This window comes from Oncorhynchus masou, chromosome 14 (assembly GCF_036934945.1).
Source record: "Oncorhynchus masou masou isolate Uvic2021 chromosome 14, UVic_Omas_1.1, whole genome shotgun sequence".
Taxonomy (NCBI): Eukaryota; Metazoa; Chordata; class Actinopteri; order Salmoniformes; family Salmonidae; genus Oncorhynchus; species Oncorhynchus masou.
The window spans coordinates 13,309,652-13,333,422 of NC_088225.1; the positions used below are offsets into that span (position 1 = coordinate 13,309,652).

Genomic DNA, 23,771 nt, shown 5'->3' on the forward strand with positions numbered 1-23,771 from the left:
CCTGACCTATTCAGATCAGCTCTATCAGAGCAGCTATCAGAAAGTCATATATAACATTTGTTGATTAAAAAAAGGCAACACTGGCATTTTAGATATGAAATATTTATTCTGTGATACTGGTCAAGATGAATCACTCCACTTTTCACATTATCTTCAGTTTTGAACCTCCTGGGGAAAATGAAAAGAATGAAAGGAAGTTTGTGGAGAGATAAGACCATTAGACATGAAATAACAAAAACACATAGGCCTATTCATTGTAATAACAGCCTTATAATCCCCACATATGCATATACACACAGATGTAGGCTCTTAATTTGAGTCAGTTTGCTACAGCAGGAAAATAATCCAGCAGCAACAGGAAATTTGAATTTTTATGTGGATTATAATTAATGAATATTTTTTTAGGGGTTGATACATTTTTTGCAATGAAAAATCAAGTCTGCGATTTCAAAGTGGAAATTGCAAACTTCAGAAGCATTTGTAAACCTCAAATACACTACAAATGTTAAATGTCCTGCATTGCAGGAAAGTTATCCTCCAATAGGGTGATCAAATTAAGATTCTACATCTGTACATACTGCACACACTCTCTTACCCCAAAGTGCTCCCAGCCTGTGATCTCTGAGTAGAAGGCGTCTCCAGGACAGGAAGTCTTAACCAGCTGTCTGTGGCCATACAGGGTGAAGTTGCCGACCAGTCGCCCGCCTCCCACAGCACAAGATGCCAGACGATCTCTCACCAGTTCCATGGTCTGTTGTGATGGTAATCTGGAGGTGTAGTCACCGATGAATGACACCCCGTAGCCCTTGGAGTTATAGCCCTTAGTGTGGGCCCCTTGCCAGTGCCACCCACGCCCTTGATAGAGGTACCCGTCAGAGCCTGCCACAAAGCTGGAGACAAACATCGGCAAGGGATGAGTCATTCATCATGAGTGATTCATCATCAAGTCACATCTTGCTTGGTAAACAACAATTCCCAGAAGCATTGGACAGTGGCTAATTTCTAACTCCCAATTATGAGAGTGACACACACACATACTGTATACTAAAACTTGACACATTACATAAGCATTGTGGTTTACGGGGAGGCTGTGTAGTGTCCAACTGTACAGCGCCTTCAGAAAGTATTCACATCCCTTTACTTTTTTCACATTGTTGTGTTACAGCCTGAATTTTACATTTCTTAAATTTAGATTTTGTGTCACTACACACAATACCCTATAATGTCAAAGTGAAATTATGTTTTTAGGCATTTTCTCAAATTCATTAATAATGAAAAGCTGAAATGTCTTGAGTCAATAAGTATTAAACCCCTTTGTTATGGCAAGCCTAAATAAATTCAGGAGTAAAAATGTACTTAACAAGTAATATAATAAGGTGCATGGACTTGCTCCGTGTGCAATAATAGTGTTTAAAAGGATCCGCCCCTTTTTCCCAATTTTTGCCGAAAAATTCAAAGCAAAGATATGCATATATTCTTTGTACCATTTGAAAGGAAACACTTTGAAGTTTGTGGAAATGTGAAAGGGATGTAGGATAACATAACACAATAGATCTGGTAAAAGATAATACAAGAAAAAAAAATGTTTTTGTACCATCATCTTCGAAATGCAAGAGAAAGGCCATAATGTATTATTCTTGCCAAGGTGAAATTTAGATTTTGGCCACTAGATGGCAGAGGTGTATGTGCAAAGTTTTAGAGTGATCCAATGAACCATGGTATTTCTGTTCAAAATGTTGTATCAAGACTGCCCAAATGTGCCTAATTTGTTTATTAATAACTTTTCATGTTCAAAATTGTGCACTCTCCTCAAACAATAACATGGTATTCTTTCACTGTAATAGCTGCTGTAAATTGGACAGTGCAGTTAGATTAACAAGAATGTAAGCTTTCTGCCAATATCAGATATGTCTTATGTCCTGGGAAATGTTCTTGTTACTTACAACCTCATGCTAATCGCATTAGCCTACTGTACATTAGCTCAGCCATCCCATGGACAGGACACCGATTCCAAAGAAGTTTTAACATATTTTTGAATGACTACCTCATCTCTGTAACCCGGCCTAAACATACAATTATCTACTGTATAAGGTCCCTCAGTCGAGCAGTGAATTTCAAAAACAGATTCAACCACAAACACCAGGGAGGTTTTCCAATGCCTCGCAAAGAAGGACATCTACTGGTAGATGGATAAAACAAAACAAAAAAGCAGACAGTGAATATCCCCTTTGAACATGGTTAAGTTATTAATACACTTTGGATGGTGTGTCAATACACCCAGTCATTACAAAGATACAGGCGTCCTTCTTAAATTAGTTGCCAGAGAGGAAGGAAACCATTCAGGGATTTCACCATGAGGCCAATGGTGATTTTAAAACAGTTGCAGAGTTTAATGGCTTTGATAGGAGAAAACTGAGGATGGATCAACAACATTGTAGTTACTCCACAATACTAAAATAAATGACAGTGTGAAAAGAAGGAAGCTTGTACAGAATAAAAAATAATCGAAAACATGCATCCTGTTTGCAATAAGGCTGCCAAAAATGTGGAAAGTAAATGTACTTAATGTCCTGAAAACAAAGCGTTATGTTTGTGGCAAATCCAACACAACACATTACTGAGTAACACTCTTCATATTTTCAAGTATGGCCGGTGGCTGCATCATATTATGGGTATGCTTGTCATTGGCAAGGACTGAGGAGTTTTTTAGGATAAAAAGTAATGGAATAGATCCTAGAGGAAAACCTGGTTCAGTCTCTTGATAGACTACGGAGACACTGGGAGACAAATTCACCATTCAGCTGGACAATAACCTAAAACACAAGGCCAAATATACACTTGAGTTGCTTTCCAAGATTACACGGAATGTTCCTGAGTGACCTAGTTACAGTTCTGACTTAAATTAGCTTGAAAAGATATGTCATTACTTAAAAATGACTGTCTAGCAATGATCAACAACCAACTTGACAGAGCTTGAAGATTTTTTAAAAATAATAATGTGCAAATATTGTACAATCCAGGTGTGCAAAGCTCTTAGTGTCACGCCTGCTCCTGCTCCCCTCCCTGATGCTCGAAGGCACCGGGCTCCCCAGCATTACACACTCCTGCCACCATCATTACGCACACCTGCCTCCCCCCCATCACGCGCATCAGTGATTATTGGACTCACCTGGACTCAATCACCTAAGTCAAGGGGTATTAATACTTTCTGAAGGCACTGTATATCCTAAGACCTATGTACTACACATACCTGTATCCAATATCATCCCAGCCCCGGTCATCCTGGTGAAAGCGTTGCATGGACCTCATGTCTGCAGAACACTGCTGAAAGGTGAGACAAGGCTGGCCAGGCTGGTATGTGTGGTGGATGTACATGAACGAGAGGGGGAGTGACAGGGGGGTGGGAGTGCCCCGATATGGTGCAGCCCCCCACTGACACCGTGGGATAATAGCTGGACAGTCTAGAGGTAGGGCGATCCAGAGAGATATTGAGTTAACATGTTTATCCACTCCTTTTTTCAACAATAACACCATGTCTCAATTATTGTTACTATTTGTGCTTTCTTGTATCAAAGTCAAAATTATTCCAATAAATGTTGACCTATCCTTTTTAGCTTTCCCTGGACTACAGTAACCCTCTGTATCTCCACTGTCTCCCTCTGCAGTGGGGTTTACTTACCCATGTATCTGTGGACAAACTCCTTTATTCCTTCCCTCACCACAGCTGTCAGCTCTTCCTTTTCCTGTGACAACATCGTAGAGTGGTCGATCAGTCTCCTCTGTAGGACCAGGGATCTCACCACCTGCCTCTGCAGGAGGGGGGGCCTGGCCAGTTTTCTGAAGTTCTCCCTGCGTAGGCGGCTGATCAGACGAGGAGCAGTGTCCAGTCCTTCCCCCTCAAGACGATGACAGTAGTACGTCCTCAGTAGGCTACTCAGCTTGAGAGGACGCTGGGACTGAGCTGAGACCTCCATCCCTAGAATGACACCATCCATACCGCCGTTAACCAGGGCATCGGTGGCGAGGGAGGGCTTGTCGGAGAGGGTGAAGACCTGAGGCGAGGTCACGTCATCCCAGCAGCCATCAGGGCCCAGGCGTTGGGAGAGGAGAGAGCTATGGAAGCGCTGGAAGGACAGACCCAAGTTCCTAGCCAGAGTGAGGGGGTACAGGCCACGGACTTGACACCTCGTCTTAGACACTAGCCCAGCTTCAATACCCAGAAGGACTGGGCTCATAGCAACCGTGGTGCCATCAGCAGTAAGGACAACCCCTTCCTCTCTACCTCTCTCTGTCACCTGATGGCGCACAGCTCTGCCAATGAAATCTGAGAGATTGGAGTCCATAACTGGTGCCTCTGAGGTGCTGTCCTCCCTGATAGTGCCCAAGAAGTGCTGCATGAACTCATCTCTGAGACCAGCTGCCCTGCGCAGGCCTCTCAACACATTTACAGGCTCCAGTCCAGGGTTTCTGTATTCTACCTGCTCCAACACTCTGATGAAGTCATCCATATGCTGGGAGAATGTGACTGAAATCAGAAAACACACTTGTTTACATTTGATAATATTCAGCATCGCTTTTCTATAAACTGAAACTACATACTGTTTTGTACTGTGTATTAATAACTGCACCCTATATTTCCTAAAATAGCATTTTCTTGCAACTTCTTCCTCTAAGTAGCTGTAATGCATTTCCTTGCTGAGTTTCTTTCTCTCTCTCGAAAAGAGTTTGACTGCTCACGACCTCTAAATAAATTGGAAAAATGTGAACACAAACAAGATTGAGTTACCTTTGGTATCAGTGTGAGCACTGACCAAGACCACAAGAAGGGTCAGACACCATTTCCAGTGCGGTTCCATTGGAGAAATCATTGAGTCTTCGACGCCCTGTGCTCCTGACATGTATTATGCATGGCATCGCCTACCTTGAAACATTTATAGGAAGGAAAACACATCAAGTGGATTATGCAACCACTGTACAAACAGATACGGTGCTGGTCAATTTGAGTCATTTGAGGGACATGGTGTGGGAAATTGGCAACTGTTAGGTAAGTGTGTGTGTACATGTGTGTTTGTCCTTATGGCTCAAGGTCTTTCTGAATTTAAACATTTCATTTTTTACATTATTGCATTACACCACTGTCACAAGTACAACCTTTAGGTCTGTAATTTATTTTCCCCTTCTCCTTGATTACTTTGTATAGACTGTTGTTTCATGATATCTCAATATTAAACAAAATTCTGTTAAAAAGGTACTGTACAGCAGCATCATATTGTATGTTGTGTTTAGGTAACAGTATCTTTTAAATCACTGAAAGGTATGTGACGCATGAGAATGCAAGCATGTACTTGTTCCTTTTCCAAATGGCCCGAGAAATACACAGCAAGAACTCACAAAGGAAATTCCCATGCATCCTTTAACAGGAATAAAAAAATTTAACCATGCAATTGACATTAGGAAATCTTGCATTTTTAAAAACTTTTTCAAAGCATGTAATTTAGATTACACATGTGGATCCAGGTATGTGTCAGATGAGCGCATGCACTGCTGTTCACAGATCAGTGCTTTACTGGAACAAGACACGTGACCAGAACAGGAAGTCACCAACACAACAGCAGGCTAAAAACATTGAAGCACGGTAAGTGGTTTTAGGTCCTTGTATAAAGAATAATGAACTATATAAATAAATAAATATGTTTAATGTTAGCTTGTTAACATTCTGAATGACTGAGTTCTGGCCTTTCTGTCGCCGAGTGACTTCGCTAGCTTGCTTGACAATATTAACTAAATTTGCACTAGCTAGCAGCTACATTAGCTGGCTAGTTACGCTAGCATCCAATATACTTTATCTTCCCCTTTCGTCTGCACTAGCAGCCACTTTGTTGTTTCTTCAACGCAGTTAGCTCCTCCTAATTCACGAAATCGTCGTTGGCTAATCTCTTTGCATATATACTGCAGGTAAAGATTGCCACAGCCCGCACATGCGCCGAAGCTGGCCCTCTTGAGGCGCGGCGACCTGAATCCCAAAACAACCCCCATAGGCCCTACCCCTTTCACCTGATTTACGCGCGAGGCACGTGACTACACAGCGAGCTGTGACGAATTCGAGAGGTGTGAGCCATACTACCACCATAGGCACTTGTTAAGATCTAAAAAAATAAATAACCAAAAAAATACTAACTTGTTAAAAGACAGATAGCTAAACATTGTGGTTGAAGATCCTGCCGAGTTGAAAGTGTTATCTAACTATAGCTTAGCTATAGCTAATCCTCTCAGATCTTCACCTGCCTAGGGTAGTGGTGAGGGGTTGATTTGGAATTGACATGGCTAGCATATTATCACTTCAGGCTATTTTACTTCTATTTACAGATCATTCTCTTTCAGAAAATGGACACCCGGTTCACGAGAGGAAAGTCAAACATCCTGGAACGGCCTCTAACCCGTCCCAAGACTGAAGTCAGTGTGAGTGCCTTTGCACTGCTCTTCTCTGAGATGGTGCAGTACTGCCAGAGCCGCGTGTACTCTGTGTCCGAGCTGCAGCAACGCTTGGCAGACATGGGTCAGAGCGTTGGCGCCAGTATGCTGGACGTGCTGGTGCTGAGGGAGAAGAATGGGAAGAGGGAGACCAAGGTGCTTAACATACTGCTCTTCGTCAAGGTATGCACTTGCATGGGCTCAAGGTAGATAAGTGCATATGTAACAGTCTGATAAGGTGTAACACTTGTCATTATGCCCATGCATAAGTACATGTCTATAATTTTCAATTTGCTTCATATAGGTGTCAGTATGGAAAGCCATGTTCGGTAAGGAGGCAGACAAGCTGGAGCAGGCCAACGATGATGACAAGACCTACTACATCATAGAGAAGGAGCCACTGATCAACGCTTACATCTCTGTGCCCAAGGAGAACAGCACACTAAACTGTGCTGCATTCACCGCTGGCATCGTAGAGGCCATTCTCACACACAGTGGCTTCCCTGCCAAGGTCACAGCCCACTGGCACAAGGGCACCACACTCATGATCAAGTTTGATGAAGCTGTGATAGCCAGAGACAAGGCCCTGGATAGCAGATAGAGGAGAGAGTGTTGGTGTACACATGATAGAATAAGGGAATGATGAAGTTGATCATCATTATTCACTATTAGGTCTCAATATGCTCTGGCGAGTTAACGAGCCAGTAATGTGAGATATGGACTGAGTGAATGATTTGTCTGTAGGCAAGTCTGCATATGAGTAGTTGAGTTCTGAATATACAGTATATTGAGAAGTGAAACAGGATGTCTATATCACCACATGAGAGAGTAAATATGAATGAATGATTATAATGTTAATCCCAATTCTGAGCTATTGTATTTATTTGGTCCAAGAAGAGTCCATATGAGATGACGTTTATAAAGGTCTATGTTTCTTGTGTTTCTTGTCAGTCAACCCTTATCTAATGACTTTGACATTCTCACTGACAGTGTATCTTAAACCATCTCTCAAGACTGCATAGGATGTATGTGAATGTCATCTCTTTTGTTTTTGATATCCCAAGACATTTCGGAATCACACAAAGGACCAACACATTGACGATATGGGCTGCAGTATAATACATCAATATGTGCAATGGTTTACCCTCCAACTGGGTTCAACATGGTGCAATTAAAGACTGGCATTGTGTTCCCTAAACAAATTATATTTTAAGCTATTATTCAAAATATGTGAAATTTGAAAGTTATCAGTGGTTATTTCCATAGAGCATTATGTTGGCATAAATGTCCTGACTCAGGTTTGTAGGTGTAGTTTCATTTTACACCTTTATTTGTTTCTATCTAGACATGTTTGAAATACTTTTACTGTTTATCACCGTGTCTTAGCATTTTAGCGATTAACTGATATTAAGACTTGCTGAGTAATTCTAAAGATCAGGTGATCATATGTAGAAAATCGATTAATCCAGGGGTGTGTTCAATGTGTTTGCTACGTTCAACAATTTGAACTTAACACATACATTTTAGTAATTTAGAAAACGCTTGAAAGAAATTAGTGACATTTAAAGGGCAGCGGACACATTTTGAAACCATAACCCCTCCCCGTTTTTAAACTGGTCGTTCATTATGACACCGTTTCCGTTGTACTGAACGCAGCCTGGCTTTGATCGTTTGACTATCAATGCAATGGGTGGGGCCACAAACGCTATCACGAATTAGATATTTTGAGACCAATGACCATCAAGGCATATCACATGGTGATTGTCATGTGACTATTGGAAGCTGCGACTTTGTGATTGTGGAGCGCAGCGTCCCTATTCTCTTGTAATTTGTTTCCTCAATGTTTAGCTTTCTGACAGTCCTAAACGAATATTTCTATTAATGTCTTAAATTGTATTATTCGTAGGAATTCATTAATGTCCTGCAAAGCATCGCCATGGCATCATCGAACTGTAACTGCATCCAAGACGGTACAGGTTGGTCATGTACTTCAATTTATCAGTCTAAGCCTCATTTTTAAAGTTAACCAGCATTTACCAAACTCGGTCCTCGGGACCCCAAGGGGTGCACGTTTTGGTTTTTGCCCAAACACTACAAAATGATCAAGGCTTGATGTTTGGTTATTGATGATTTAAATCAGCTGTGTACTGTTAAGGGAAGAAGCAAAACATGCACCCCTTGGGGTCCCGAGGGCCGAGTTTGGTAAACCTAAAGGTGTATGAAATAACACATTTCATAAGGATAATGTATTTGTTGTGTAGTGTTAAATGGGAAGACTGCATGTCATCTGTGAGTGCCTAGCATCGTAGCTAATCCTAGCTAATTAGCACAGGTAGTCGCCTCCGACTTCCGTAAACAAACCGAGGTAAAATTGGTTTTATATTCAACAGACATTCGCCAAAAGAAATGTTACAAATGTAAAAAATTATGACAATCATCATACTAGGTTTGATTTAGTCTATAAATGTCTCGTATACATTTCAACCTTTGCTTTGAATAGAAATTCCAGTTTTGATTTGATAGAAATACATCAAATCTAAAATATTGCATTTAAAGATGAAGAAATCAATAACTAATTCAGTGATTGTCGCAGAAAAGTGAAAATATGCATTTATTTGCAATAACTTTAAAGTAATGTTAATTTCAAGTACAATTTGTTCTATATAAAGTTAGACTATGTAAACAATGTTTACATAATGTTGTGCAATCTTACATTTTATGCCAAATCAATGTTTGCATTTTTAGTGCAACAATTCCACATTTTAAAGTAGTTACAAGGCACAGAATTCACTTATGTCTCTAATTTAACAGCTAAGAGGCCCCTTCCAATCGTTTTCTATTTTGGCTTTGTTCAAGTCCTTTGTCATCCCCAGACAAGCTGAATGGTACCATCTCCTGAGGTAATAGATTCGGCTGTTGAACTCTTACATGCAAATGTTTAATACCCCGGGTATTCCCAGAACACATTACGGAAAGTCTATAGAGTCAGTGGTCACTTTATTAGGTACAACTACCTTTGCATCTGGAACAGCGTGAATTCAAACCAGTTGATGAAACTGGGAAAGGAGAGGGACTGTTCAAGTTAAGTACAGTTGGAATTTATTAGTCAGTACAAGTTTTGGAACTTCTCTGAATTACAAAAGACCATCAGACTGTCATTTTGCACATTCTAAAGTTCAAACAAACAGTAACAGAATACCTGAATACTTCTCTGCATGCTTTAGTGTGTAGAAAGCCAAGACTATGGGACTTGGTGTATGTAGGAGCAATTTATTTTCGTGAATAGGGTGGTGAACCTGGCAATTGAGTGTAGATATCACAAACAACTCATTTTGAGCAGTGTCTGTCTGTTATACGTTTGATCAATGGGTATAATGGTAAATCTGATCCACAAGTTCCTCATAGGCTCACTTGGATATATAGAGCTGGAGGTAAAGAAAAAAAACATTAAACAAGGACATTAAAACAATGGCAGAGTTCATCTACATCCATTCACATAAAATATGTATTTTAAAGTTTAAATACCCTTCTAAGACCACTGTCTTTATGGATGTTTTAAAAGGTTTGCAAATAGTTATATCTGTAATGAATTTGAATTGTACGGGATATGGTAATACCTATGTAGATGACGTAGTTTCTCCACTGGTATAATGTGTGGTAGTTGTACACTTCCCTGCTGAATTATGTAGAGCTGATTTGGGCCAGCTGATATTTGTTTTCATGATCTTTTGTGGGGGGAAAAAATGAATTTTTGTGCTAGCAGTTTGAAAGAGAGGGAGCAAATAGCATAGGCACAGCCTGGTTGAAGTCTGAGTTTTAATGGTTAGTGCCAGTAGATTGTAGAGGGTTCACATACAGTTCAGAGGCAAATCATAATGTATACATTAAGCCCAAAAACAAAACATGTACCGTCCACTTCTTATATCAGTGCTTTTGTTTGTTATGGCTTTATCTTTGCAACTCTGCCCTAGAAGGCCAGCATCCCAGAGTCACCTTTTCACGATTGAGATTTGTGTTTTACGGGTACTATTTAATAAAGCTGCCAGTTGAGGACCTGTTTCTCAAACTAGACACTCAAAAGTACTTGTGCTCTTGCTCAGTTGTGCAGCAGGCCTCCCACTCCTCTTTCTATTCTGGGTAGAGCTAGGTTGCGCTGTTCTGTGAATTGAGTAGTACACAGCGTTGTACGAGATCTCGTTTCTTGGCAATTTCTCGCATGGAATAGCCTTCATTTCTCAGAAGAAGAATAGACTGACGAGTTTCAGAAGAAAGTTCTTTGTTTCTGGCCATTTTGAGCCTGTAATCGAACCCACAAACGCTGATGCTCCAGATACTCAACTAGTCTAAAGGACAGTTTTATTGCTTCTTTAATCAGAACATTTTTCAGCTGTGCTAACATGCTTGCAAAAGGGTTTTCTAATGATAAATTAGCCTTTTAAAAATGATCAACTTGGATTAGCTAACACAACGTGCCATTGGAACACAGGAGTGATGGTTGCTGATAATGGGCCCCTGTACGCCAATGTAGATATTCCATAAAAAAATCTGCCTTTTCCAGCTACAATAGTCATTTACAACATTAACAATTTCTATACTGTATTTATGATCAGTTTGTTATTTTAATGGACTAAAATGTTGCTTTTCTTTCAAAAACAAGGACATTTCTAATTGACCCCAAACTTTTTAACGGTAGTGAACATTATGGTTCACTCTTAGTATTCCGTATCTCCACTGTGGAATGTCCTGGTCTTCTTGATCCATCCACCTGTCTTCTTTGTTAGTCAGGCCTGACCCCTTCATCCTGTTTTTTTCAATGTAATTTAATTTCAAATTTCTGAAGATGCAGAACATTCTGCCAGGCCCCTTCTAATAGGGTATAACAGACTCGTTAGGACTTTGACCACACACACACTCTAGATGGACTACATGCCCTCTATCAAATCAAAACTGGAATTTTTACTAAAAAAAAAAGTTGTAAAAGTATGCTAGACATTTTATAGAATAAATCATACCTCGTTTGATGGTTCTGTGACATGGTGAATTAGTTATTGATTTTTGCCATTTTAAATAGCTTTTGGCAAATGTCCGAATATAAACCAACTTTACCTCTGTCGTTTTTTTTTTTGGAAAATTATTTATTGATATGGAAGTGAAGTACCATGTTTCCATAACTGTATCCCTTGCAAGGCCTATTTGCTTTTAGTGCTAGAGGCGTCGTTACGGACCTTGATTCGATCCCGGCCTGTATTACAACCTGCGGTCATCGGGAGTCACATTTGGCCCAGCGTCATCCGGGTTAGGGTGGGGTTTGGCCGGGGTAGGCCGTCATTGTAAAATAAACATGTGTTCTTAACTGACTTGCCTAGTTAAATAAAGGTTAAATACAAATGATTGTGTCCAGTTTCCTGAGGGTTATTAGAATATTCCATCATTGTCCCAACAAACATACTCAGAACATGGTTGCCATGTTGTCTGAATATAAGTTAATGTTCTAGACGAGTGTCATGGGAATGTTGCGAGAACATTTCGGTATCAGTTGTCAGGACATCGGTTGATCATTTACAGGGCTTTCTGTGTAGTGGTTTAATGTTGGTGGGGCATGTTAACCTGTTTTAATGATATTCCTGAATCACAATGATCAATAAAATAGATTTTCTCGAGTACTTTTAACAGAGGTGATATTTACTTCAAATTGCATTCGCCCTATTGCTTAAGCCTATCAAGTTGTTTCATCTATATAAATGCTAGATGGAGGGGTAAGGGTTTCTTCTGGACAGGGCCTATTGGTCTAACTATACTGCCCCATTAAGCACATGCCCGAGAGATATCATTATTGGGACAGTGGTTAGGGCATTCGTCATTGGTAATGGAGACCTGGGTTCCAGACCTACTAGGAGTCACCCTACTTTTTCATTCTTAGCAATATACACTGAGTGTACAAAACATTAGGAACACCTTCCTCATTCATTTACACCTGCTTCTGCCCTCGGAACAGTCTCAATTCGTTGGGGCATGGACTCTACAAGGTGTCAATTGTTCCACAGGGATGCTGGAACATTTTGACTCTAATGCTTCCCATAGTTGCCAAGTTGACTGAATGTCCTTTGGGTGGTGCACCAATTTTGATGCACAAGGGAAACTGCTGAGCTTAGAAAAACCCAGCAGCGTTGCAGTTCTTGACACACTCAAACCGGTGCACCTACTACTATAATGTGGTTTAAAAAGATCTTATCTTTTGCCCCTTCACCCTCAATGTCACATAAATATAATCCATGTCTCAAGGCTTAAAAATCCTTTAACCTGTATTCGGCACGTGACAAATAAAATTTGATTTGAGATGTAGGTGAGGAGACAACCAGTTTAGACCTTAAAGTGAAATGCTTACTTTACAAGCCCTTAACCAACAATGCTTTAAGAGGTAAAAAAAAAAGTGTTAAGTAAAAAATGGAAAATATAGTAACAAATAATTAAACAGCAGTAAAATGACAAGCGAGACTATATACAGGGGGTAACGGTACAATGTGCAGGGGCACCAGTTAGTCGGGCTAATTGAGGTAATATGTAGGTAGTTAAAGTGACTATGCATAGATTATAAACAGAGTAGCAGTAGCATAAAAATAGGGGTCTGGGTAGCCCATCTATACTGATTTTGAAGTAGATTTAAAAAGCGACATCAATAATGGATCACAACTTTTATCTGCTCAGTCTCATGAAAAGAGGTGTTTTTCATGCTCAGTGTTTGTTAATGTCATTATTTAGCAAGTTACAACACTATAGTTGGGCCATGTCCTGTCCAGAAGAAACCCTACCCCCTCCTCCCTAGGCACTTGTGTTGATCTGAAACAACTTGACAGGTGGCAGGCTGTAAGTAATTGGGTGAATGCACTGAGGTATATCTCAGCTCTGTTAAAAGTACACTCAAAAACACTTATTGATCATAGAGATTCAAGAAAACAGGTTAACATGCCTAACCATCATTAGACAACTACACTGAAAACCCTTAAAATGCCTAAATAAGTAACCCTAAATCAAATCAATGATGAGACTGGTCAGATGAACCAATATAGGTATTTCAGTTAATAAAAAAATGTAATTAAGGTATAACTATTCAAACCCTTTGCTATGAGACTTGAAATTGAGCTCAGGTGCATCCTGTTTCCGTTGATCATCCTTAACATGTTTCTACAACTTGATCGGAGTCCACCTATGGTAAATTCAATTGATTGGACATGATTTGGAAAGGCTCACCTGTCTATATAAGGTCCTACAGTTGGCAGTTCATGTCAGAGCAAAAATCAAGCAATGAGGCCAAAGGAATTGTCCGTACAGCTCCGCGACAGGTTTGTGTCAAGGCACAGATCTGGGGAAGGGTACTAAAACATTTCTGCAGCATTGAAGGTCCCCAAGAACACAGTAGCCTCCATCATTCTTAAATTGAGAATCGACAGCCAGCTCTCTTCCTAGAGCCAAACTGAGCAATCGGGGGAGAAGGGCCTTGGTCAGGGAGAGCAGAGCTGACAGAGCTCCATAGTTCCTCTGTTGAGATGGGAGAACCTTCCAGAAGGACAACAATCTCTGCAGCACTCCACCAATCAGGCCATTATGGTAGAGTGGCCAGACAAAAGCCACGCCTCAGTAAAAGGCACATGACAGCCCACTTAGAGTTTGCCAAAAGGCACCTAAATGACTCTGACCATGAGAAACAAGATTCTCTGGTCTGATGAAACCAAGATTGAACTCTTTGGCCTGAATGCCAAGCGTCATGTCTGGAGGAAACATGGCACCTCCCTACGGTGAAGCATGGTGATGGTGGCAGCATCATGCTGTGGGGATGTTTTTTAGCGTCAGGGACTGGGAGACTAGTCCGGATTGAGTGAAGATGAATGGTGCAAAGTACAGAGAAATCCCTTGGTGAAAACCTGATCCAGACCTCAGACTTGGGGTCATTGTCGACAGGACAACGACCCTAAGCACACAGCCAGGACAACGACCCTAAGCACACAGCCAAGACAATGCAGGTGTGGCTTCGGAACAAATACAGGTGTGCCAAGCTTGCAGCGTCATACCCAAGATGACTCAAAGATGTAATTGCTGCCAAAGGTGCTTCAACAAATGACTGAGTACGGGGTCTGAATACTTCTGTAAATTTGATATTTCAGTTTTTTGGTTTTATTACATTTACAAAATGTAAACTTGTTTTTGCTTTGTCATTATGGGTTATTTTGGGTAGATTGAGGGGGGGAAAAACGTATCAATTTTAGAATAAGGCTAACATAACAATGTGGAAAAAGTCAAGGGGTCTCTTTTTATTGAATGGGCTATATCATACCTACTGATCCAATGCATGCTTGAATTATATAATTATAGTAAAATTCCAATACCACATCGCTTTCCCATTTCCTTCTTTTCAGCAGCAATATCAAGCTTATGAGTGCTCTTTTCAAATATGCCTTCCCTATGTTGTATGTAGAAACTCATGTCTGTCATTGATTCTCTCTCAGAGAAGGATGAGCTGTTCTCACCTGTGAGCAGCTACAGGTCTGATGACCTCAGTGGCGGGAACCCCCGGGTCACCGGTCTGGTAGGCTCAGAGCTCAGGCAACAGCAGCAGGAGGAGGAGGCACTGCGGAGGAAGCTCAAGTACTTTTTCATGAGCCCCTGTGACAAGTACCACGCCAAAGGCCGCAAGCCCTTTAAACTGGTCCTGCAGCTGCTCAAGATCCTCATTGTCACTGTACAGGTGGGCCTTTACTGAACTGAAGAATTGGTATTCATGATGGGTCTTCTGTTGATTTTTTTCAGTGTTTTAACCCTTAATCCCCTGTCACTCCCTTCTCCAGTTAGTCCTGTTTGGGTTGAGTAACCAGATGGTGGTGACATTCAAGGAAGAGAACACAGCATCCTTCAAACACCTTTTCCTTAAAGACTACCGGGATGGCTCTTCAATGGCAATCCACACACAGAGTGAACTCTATAGCCATATTTATTATGCTGTAGATCAGGTACTAGTATCTCAGTATGCAACACTAATCAGAGACTGGCAGATGAGTGACTTCTCAACCCTCTCATTTTGTTCTATGTAATGCCTTGTTATTTAATTATATTTTGTCTTCCTTGTCTGTCTTGTTGATGTCTTGCTATTAGTATAACTATGTTACCTATATCCATATTCCATCCTTTCTATTTTCTTTTCCTCAGTTCCTGGCTCTACCACAGACCTCAGTGGGGCGCTATGCATATGTGTGGGGTGAGGGTGTGAATGAGAGTGCCCTCTCTCTGTGCCAGCGGTACTACAAGAGGGGCATCATCGACCCCATCAACGACACCTTTGACATCGACCCCAAAGTTATTACCGGTACCCTGGCCGCATTCTCCTTTTTCTGTTCATTAGGTTGTCTATCAAATTCCACCTCCATGTATTTGACATCAGTCTGTTCTTGTTTTTTTTAATCCACTGCCAGTTGTCTTTGGCCTGTCAGGAAGTAACTGTTATTGACTCAAAGCTCCACATATGTCAAGAGTTGCCCTCTAACCGTGCCCTACTTTCAGTGCTGAGAATAGATCCTGTCCATAAAAGCATCAACCATATAAGTGCTATTTCCACTAACATCAGCAAAATAATAGAGAGCTGGCCAAATGGACGTCTTCTGTTCGATTCACCTGCTGATTTCACAAAGATGGTTCATTGGCACCGTTTTTTTGAATGTGTTTTGGCAATGGACCATTGTTTGAAATGTTATCAAAAGTGGTTGAGTCAAGGTTGGCAATTAAACAGAAGTAGTTAAGATAACCTAGTATTTCAAAATGTTGAAGTTGTGAATTTTTTCCATTGGCTTTGGGGGGAAAAAAAGTGAATAACAGAATACTTGCAAATGTACACTGAGTGTACAAAATATTAGGAAGACTTGCTAATTCCATGACGTAGACTGACCAGGGGAATCCAGGTGAAGCTATGTTCCCTTATTGATGCTACTTCCTTAATCTACCTCAATCAGTGTAGATGAAGGGGAGGAGACATGGATTGTGTATGTGAGCCATTCAGAGGGTGAATGGGCAAGACAAAAGATTTAAGGGCCTTTGAACGGGGTATGGTAGTAGGTGCCAAATGCACCGTTTGTGTCAAGAACTGCAACGCTGTTGGGTTTTTCATGCTCAACAGTTTCCAGTGTGTATCAAGAATGGTCCACCCAAAGGGCATCTAGCCAACGTGACACAACTGAGGGGGTGCAACACAATATTAGGAAGGTGTTCCTAATGTTTGGAATACTCTGTGTAGACGCTTCTGGAAATACATCTCCTTGATTTCTCTTTTTGTTCCTACTCTCTCTCAACTTGCTTTTTTATTTTATGCTTCGGTCTTTTTCAGATTGCATTGGTGTGGACCCACTACCAGACCCTCCTTCTCCTGATTACAGTGACTACAAGAACTTTACTCTCCAGTTTCACAAGTGAGACACAATGGTCTCCCTTGCTCCCTCTCCACCTTTTATTCTAGCATGCAATTCCTCATGGGGTTTTGAATCCCATTTTTGTCATTTTGTCAGTCCTTATGTTAATATATTGCTTATGTAATGCATTACATATCAACATGGAACATTACTGGGTAATATCACTTCTCTATTGAGATTACATGCATGCATTCCTCTTACTGGATCTTGTCTCTCGTCTTCTTCTTGGTCTCCAGGCTGATCAATGTGACCATTCAGTTCCAGCTGAAGGCCATAAACATCCAGACCATCATCAACAATGAGATCCCTGACTGCTACACCTTTGCTATTATGGTGAGATGACCTACTAATTTCCCTTGAACAGCCCAGTTTCCCCTATATGCATTTAAATTGTGGCCTCCATTAATGTTTTAAAATGTTTTCAGTGTAAACTTAAACGACTAAATACAGATAGGATGGCGCAATATATTTAGAAATAAGAATCTTTGAGAACTAACAATCACCAAAAAGAAACTATGGCATGTGGCCCCCACTGATTTTGTTATAATTTGAGTCACTCCGATGGCATAAGAACACGGCATAAACCATGGCGAAATGTGTAGAATTGCAGACAATTAGCTTTAAAACAGCAAAATTGTCTCCACGGCCAAGAGGAGGGCCTCTAAAACCGTGCCATTGGCTATGCCCACTAGCACGCCACACCCCTTCACCCAACTTTTCCACTGCAGCTGAAAAAAATCATAGGGGAAACACTGCAGCCCCATACAGCCCACGGTATCTTAGACAGCTGTTATAAAGCCAGGATTTGTGTTGTAGCTACGTATACAGTGTGTGTGTATTGTGGCTGCTGTCAGGTTGTCCTGGATAACAAGGCTCACAGCGGCAGAGTGAAGATCAGCCTGCTCAACCATGCCTCCATCAAGAAGTGCAAAGACCCCAACGTGTGGGGACATGGTGAGAGAGCGAGGGTGGGGGGGTACTGCTTGAGATTGATTCACTTCTTTCCTGCTGTTCCTTACTAGCTGTTTGCCTCTTCCTTCCCTTCACTCCCTGACTTAATTCATTCAAACAACCCTCCTTTCTTCTTCCTCCTATAGCGGAGAACTATGCACGGGAGGCTTTTGACGTGCTGGTGGCCATAGTGTGTCTGCTGTCCCTGCTGCTGTGTGGTCGCTCCATCCTCAGAGGAGTCATCCTACAACATGTAAGACCAAGGCTGACATTGTAATTTATATGAACAAAAATATAAACGCAACAATTTAAAATATTTTACCCATAGTTCATAGAACGAAATCAGTCAATTTAAATTAATTTGGCCCTAATCTATGGATTTCACAAGACTAACAAACAAATGATAGTCCCACTAAGCGCAAACCATATGGAATGGCGTATCGCTGCAGAATGCTGTGGAGCCATGGTGGTTAAGTGTGCCTTGAATTCTAAATAAATCAGACGGTGTCACCAGCAAAGCACCCCCACACCACTTCCTCCATGCTTCACGGTTGGAACCACACATGCGGAGATCATCCGTTCACCTACTCTGCATCTCACAAAGACACGGCGGGTTGGAACCAAAAATCTAAAATTTGTACTCATCAGACCAAAGGACAGATTTCCACCGGTCTAATGTCCATTGCTCGTTTCTTGGCCCAAGCAAGTCTCTTCTTATTATTAATGTTCTTCAGTAGTGGTTTCTTTGCAGCAATTCGACCATGAAGGTCTGATTTCATGGAGTCTACACTGAACTGTTGATGTCTCTTACTTGACCTATGTGAAGCATTTATTTGGGCTGCAATTTTTAAGGTGCAGTTAACTCTAATGAATTTATCCTCTGCAGCAGAGGTAACTTGGTCTTCTTTTCCTGTGGCGGTCTGAATGAGAGCCAGTTTCATCATAGCGCTTGATGGTTTTTGCAACTGCACTTGAAAAAATGTTTAAAGTTCTTGAAATTTTCCACATTGACTGACCTTCATGTCTTAAGTAATGGACTGTTTTTCTTTGCTTATTTGATCTGTTCTTGCCATAATATGGACTTGGTCTTTTACCAAATAGGGTTATCTTCTGTATACCACCCTACCTTGTCACAACACAACTGATTGGCTCAAACGCAATAAGAAGGAAAGAAATTCCATAAATTAACTTTTAACAAGGCACAACTCTTAATTGAAATGCAATCCAGGTATTCTTGACTTCAGAACGTTCCGTGAATAAACCTTTTTGTCTATTTAGCCGGGCCTCCGTCTGTTTCATTCGACCAGGATCTTACAAATTCTGGTTTGCAGACTGAGAGTAATCTAATTAGATTGGGTGATGTACCTGGAGAACATAATTCTCTTATCACTACCTCATGAAGCTGCTTGAGAGAATGCCAAGGGTGTTCAAAGATTCCATATATTATTTCATAGTTTTGATGTCATCACTATTATTCTAAAATGTAGAAAATAGTAAAAATAAAGAAAAACCCTTGACTTGATTTTATTAGGATCTCTTTTAGTCCCCATTTGGACTGATCTTCCAAGAGTCCTTAACATAAATTGTATATTAATAATACAAACATACTTTCACATATAACACACTATTACGAACATACATGAGTAGGTGTCAGCTTGCGACCCCATTTTCATATCAATCAATCAAATGTATTTATAAAGCCCTTTTTACATCAGCCGATGTCACAAAGTGCTATACAGAAACCCAGCCTAAAAGCCCAAACAGCAAGCACTGCAGATGTAGAAGCACAGTGGCTAGGAAAAACTCCCTTGAAGGGCAGGAACCTAGAGAGGAACCAGGCTCTGAGGTGTGGCCAGTCCTCTTCTGGCTGTGCCAGATGGAAATTATAACAGTACATGGCCAAGATGTTCATAGATGACCAGCAGGATCAAATAATAAAAATAATCAGTGGTTGTAGAGGGTGCAACAGGCCAGCACCTCGAGTAAATGTCAGTTGGCTTTTCATAGCTGATCATTCTTGGAGACAGCAGGTGTGGTAGATCGACAGTCCAACACAGCAGGTCTGGAACAAGGTAGCACGTCAGGTGAACAGGTCAGGGTTCCTTAACCGCAGGCAGAGGAGTTGAAACTGGAGCAGCAGCACGACCAGGTGGACTGGGGACAGTAAGGCCCCCCCCACATAGGGTCGTGACGCCTAGTTTGGGAACCGCTGCTTTATTCTGTTCATTTGTCCCGTCTCTGTGTTTCTGACAGGAGTATGTCCAGTTCTTCAGACACAGACTGAATCACAGTGTTTGCTGGGCAGACAGGATGGAGTTCATTAACGGCTGGTTCATCCTGCTCATCATCAGTGACCTGCTCACCATCACCGGCAGCTTCATCAAGATTGGCATAGAGTCCAAGGTAATACAAAACAATGCATTGCTTTTAGTTTCATATATTTCCAGGCCTGTGCCAGTCCCCCCACCTTTAGAATTAGACAGAGCAAATAATATCATTATTAATACAAATAATTTAAGTGACTCTGTCCTTCAGAACATGTCGTTGTATGATGTGTGTGGGATTCTGCTCGGTACCTCCACTCTGCTGGTGTGGGTGGGAGTCCTCCGCTACCTCAGTTTCTTCCAGAAGTACAATGTGAGTGACATAATCAGTCACACAAAAATGCACACATTGACAAGTTGAATGGCTTTCTGGGGAGGTTTTGCGTCGCTTTTTTTCTTTGTCCATGTGTAAATTTGTCTTACATTTTCTTTCTTCCTCATTCTCAGATCCTGATTGTGACGCTGCGGGCTGCCTTCCCTAATGTAATCCGCTTCTGCCTCTGTGTAGCTGCCATATACCTGGGTTATTGCTTCTGTGGCTGGATCGTGCTGGGTCCTTACCATACCAAGGTATTTGGTCATGGACAGGATGCACACATGTATTTTTCTTATTCATAAAAAATAGCACAAATTGCTGAAACTGTGAAAAAAATGTGTTCTAATACACCAACTCATCCTCTGTCCCTGCAGTTCCGCTCTTTGTCCATGGTCTCAGAGTGCCTGTTTTCTCTGATCAATGGGGACGATATGTTTGTGACATTTGCTGAGATGCAGAAGAGTGGCACGCTGGTGTGGGTGTTCAGCCAGGTCTACCTCTACACCTTCATCTCCCTCTTCATCTACATGGTGCTCTCCCTCTTCATTGCGCTCATCACCGGAGCCTACGATGCCATCATGGTACTGTGGGAGGGGAGGGTTGAGGGGACTGATAGAAGGGGAGGATGAGGGATGGTGGGTGGAAGGAGTGAATGGAGAAATGCAGGACAGATGATTTACTGACATTAAAATAAAAGATTGCGTGTTGATGAGTGCCATATGGAGAAAGGGTGCAATGTACCAGAAGTAGGATGGAAGAGGATTCTTTACAGTCATTTTTATTGAAGCACTCTGTCTCTCTACAGGCCCAAACCCAGGAGCCGATGCACATCACAGACCTGCATGCTTTCATAGCAGAGTGTACTGATACACCTTGCTCTGGAAAGTTCCGTGGCCCAGAGGCATCCTCCTGTTCATTCTTCTGCTGCTGTGACTGAAGAGTGAGTGTTTGTGTGTGCGTCATTCAGGGTTTGATGTTTTTGTCTTTGAAGTAATCTCAATTCCATTGACATAGATTGGTTATTTCTCTATTTCAGATCCTCCAGTGGGAGGATGTCTTCTTGGTGATCGGACCTTAGACTACACTGTCCTCTGTAGGATGTGGCACTTCGGTGCATTTAAATTCAGACGGGTACAGTACAACTTACTAACTGCTGTAGATCGCACATTAATATTTAATATACCAGTTCATTGGGTTTATATAGCTAACAAGTTACATTCATATGGCTAGCACATTCTGCTTGCTAATTCATGACTGTAATACAACAATATAGCTAGCTGTCCTTTCAGAGAGGAAACTGATTTTGCACAACGTACTGTATCTGAATATGTTTTACTAAATATGGGTTTTATTTATGGTGCAGTTTTAATTTTATATTGTTGAATTGGGTCTGCATGACCCTAAGACTGAGGGACGGCAATGGTTTAATTGTGCTTTACTGTGCCTGGGGGCCCTGAACATTATGATTGTCCTCTGAATTATGTTTGACAGAGACGCACACGAACAGACAGGTTGAAACGTGCACACCGTTATGTACTGTATTTTTACTACTCACTCTTTGGTCCTTTATTCCCTTCTCCTCCTCTGGATGGGATGACGACATGTTCAAGGACGGGACCTGCAGCCGTAGTTAGTCATCAATATGTATGAAGCCTTTGGTGTAAAGAGACAGGTGACCCTGACCTGAACACCAATGTACTGCAAGACCGCTATCGTGGCTTTTATAGTGCACTGTACAGACTCCATGTTGCTGAGGAAAAGACACATTTTAAACAATGCTAAATGTTTTAACCACCCTTATTAATTATTTTGTTGGATGACTGTTGCGCCTCACTGAAATACAAGGCCAGTAAAATAATATTTTATGAGATATATCTGACATTGTTATATTGAATTCAGTGTTAATTTATTGAATCTCTTTCCAGGCAAATTAATTCTGCAAACCAGTATGTGGTTCAAATCATGATTCACTGAAGGAAAGGGACTGAATTATCATATTGTATCTGTTTTATTTGAAAAACCTTTTGAAGTGATAATGTAATTCATTGTATGAAATGTTATGAAAGCTTATAGTAATGTTCATTAGGAGAAAAAAGGACTCATTGCACAAGATTCGTAAGTGATCAAAAGGAAGGGAGGAGTTGTCAGTATAGGACAAATGGAGATCTTTGATGTGTACTCAATGTACTGTTTCTGGTGAAGGTGTTTTTCCATTACATGTTTTCAAAAGTGATTCATTCAAGTATGTGTTGATGACTAGAAATGTACATTTTTGTTTCCTTCCCATTCTTTGAATGTTTTTACTTAGTACATTTATCTTGCTTGAGATGATCAGGTACGCATGTACGATGAGCCATGATGACAGAACTAGAACCGGTGCTAAATGTCATGGCATGCAGCACAGTGGCGTAGAAGATTACTTGTAAGGAATGTTGTTGTAGTGTATTTCTTAACTAAATGTGTTTTATACTCTGCTAACGTGATAATTTCTGATGTATTTCTCATTGTTTTACTCTGTTATGGTTGGTTAGACTGATACTAATAATTTTAGTATGGCCAAATTGCTCAACATCTACTTTTTGGATGAGAATCTCGTTTGTACATTTTTATTTTTAAAGCTGTTCTCGTTTTTTGCCCTTTTTTTTCAGTACATTGCATTTCTGTGCCACCTCTCTGGCTAATACCAGTAAACCTCCAATTAAAACTATTGAAAGCGTACTGTTTATTTCTACCAAGCAGAGTCCTATTTTCTGGTGATGTGGTCCATGTTGTCGCTTTTCTGCTCTCTCTCGTCAAGGACATTTTACATTTAGTCCTCTTCATGGTCAATGAGGCAGAACAACACTTTCCCCTTTGTCAGTTATGTCGGTTGAGTGCTCGACCTGTTATGAACTTTTAAAGGGTAATGTAACTTGCTTAAAGACAGTTTTCCATGTATATGGTGAATTGTACTTGATCAGATCATCATTGCTTCTCATCTTCATGCCAGGGCCTGCCCAGTACAGTGTGACTGTGGTGGTATGATGGCACCACTAGAGGGAGAAAGGAGCCTCTTGTCTGACTACATGACCTCCACCAGCCAGCAAGTCAAAGAAAATCAATAGCTGTCTGAGACCATGAAGAAAGAAGAGAAAACAGAAACAAAGGGGATGAGAGGTAAATAGTTTAAAGTACCTTGTTTTAAGGGGCCAAAATGTACCACACACCAGTACAATTGCACATCGCAAAAAGAAAGATAAGTGAAAGGAGATTAGATAAATG

General features: G+C 41.0%; 3 protein-coding genes across 10 annotated transcripts; 2 read left to right on the forward strand and 1 right to left on the reverse strand.

Moving 5' to 3' along the window:
* Positions 1-81: 81 nt before the first annotated feature.
* LOC135554287 (N-acetylmuramoyl-L-alanine amidase-like) lies at positions 82-5,962 on the reverse strand. 3 transcript variants are annotated; one of them, XM_064986496.1, is made up of 6 exons: positions 5,842-5,962; positions 4,787-4,921; positions 3,680-4,525; positions 3,251-3,461; positions 596-890; positions 82-168 (listed from the first exon to the last, which is right to left on the reverse strand). In XM_064986496.1, exons 2-6 carry the CDS (start codon positions 4,896-4,898, stop codon positions 154-156), a joined length of 1,479 nt encoding a protein of 492 aa, XP_064842568.1. In that variant the 5' UTR covers positions 4,899-4,921; positions 5,842-5,962; the 3' UTR covers positions 82-153. The 3 variants fall into 3 exon arrangements, with proteins under 3 accessions (XP_064842568.1, XP_064842567.1, XP_064842566.1); XM_064986495.1 differs by lacking the exon at positions 5,842-5,962 and adding an exon at positions 5,504-5,578; XM_064986494.1 differs by lacking the exon at positions 5,842-5,962 and adding an exon at positions 5,346-5,564.
* Positions 5,557-7,411, forward strand: LOC135554288 (trafficking protein particle complex subunit 5-like). 5 transcript variants are annotated; one of them, XM_064986497.1, is made up of 3 exons: positions 5,557-5,635; positions 6,382-6,654; positions 6,776-7,411. In XM_064986497.1, exons 2-3 carry the CDS (start codon positions 6,385-6,387, stop codon positions 7,070-7,072), a joined length of 567 nt encoding a protein of 188 aa, XP_064842569.1. In that variant the 5' UTR covers positions 5,557-5,635; positions 6,382-6,384; the 3' UTR covers positions 7,073-7,411. The 5 variants fall into 5 exon arrangements, with proteins under 5 accessions (XP_064842569.1, XP_064842573.1, XP_064842570.1 ...); XM_064986501.1 differs by having other exon boundaries at positions 6,382-6,627; XM_064986498.1 differs by having other exon boundaries at positions 5,566-5,635; positions 6,367-6,654.
* Positions 7,412-7,511: 100 nt separating this feature from the next.
* Positions 7,512-23,226, forward strand: LOC135554286 (mucolipin-1-like). Of its 2 annotated transcripts, XM_064986492.1 has the most exons (15): positions 7,512-8,295; positions 8,378-8,447; positions 14,973-15,211; positions 15,312-15,473; positions 15,670-15,826; positions 16,838-16,919; positions 17,156-17,252; positions 17,774-17,873; positions 18,017-18,123; positions 20,124-20,273; positions 20,406-20,507; positions 20,642-20,764; positions 20,885-21,091; positions 21,316-21,450; positions 21,547-23,226. In XM_064986492.1, the coding sequence occupies exons 2-14, from the start codon at positions 8,408-8,410 to the stop codon at positions 21,445-21,447; spliced, it is 1,698 nt and encodes a 565-aa protein (XP_064842564.1). In that variant the 5' UTR covers positions 7,512-8,295; positions 8,378-8,407; the 3' UTR covers positions 21,448-21,450; positions 21,547-23,226. The 2 variants fall into 2 exon arrangements, with proteins under 2 accessions (XP_064842564.1, XP_064842563.1); XM_064986491.1 differs by having other exon boundaries at positions 7,512-8,447.
* Positions 23,227-23,771: the final 545 nt, after the last annotated feature.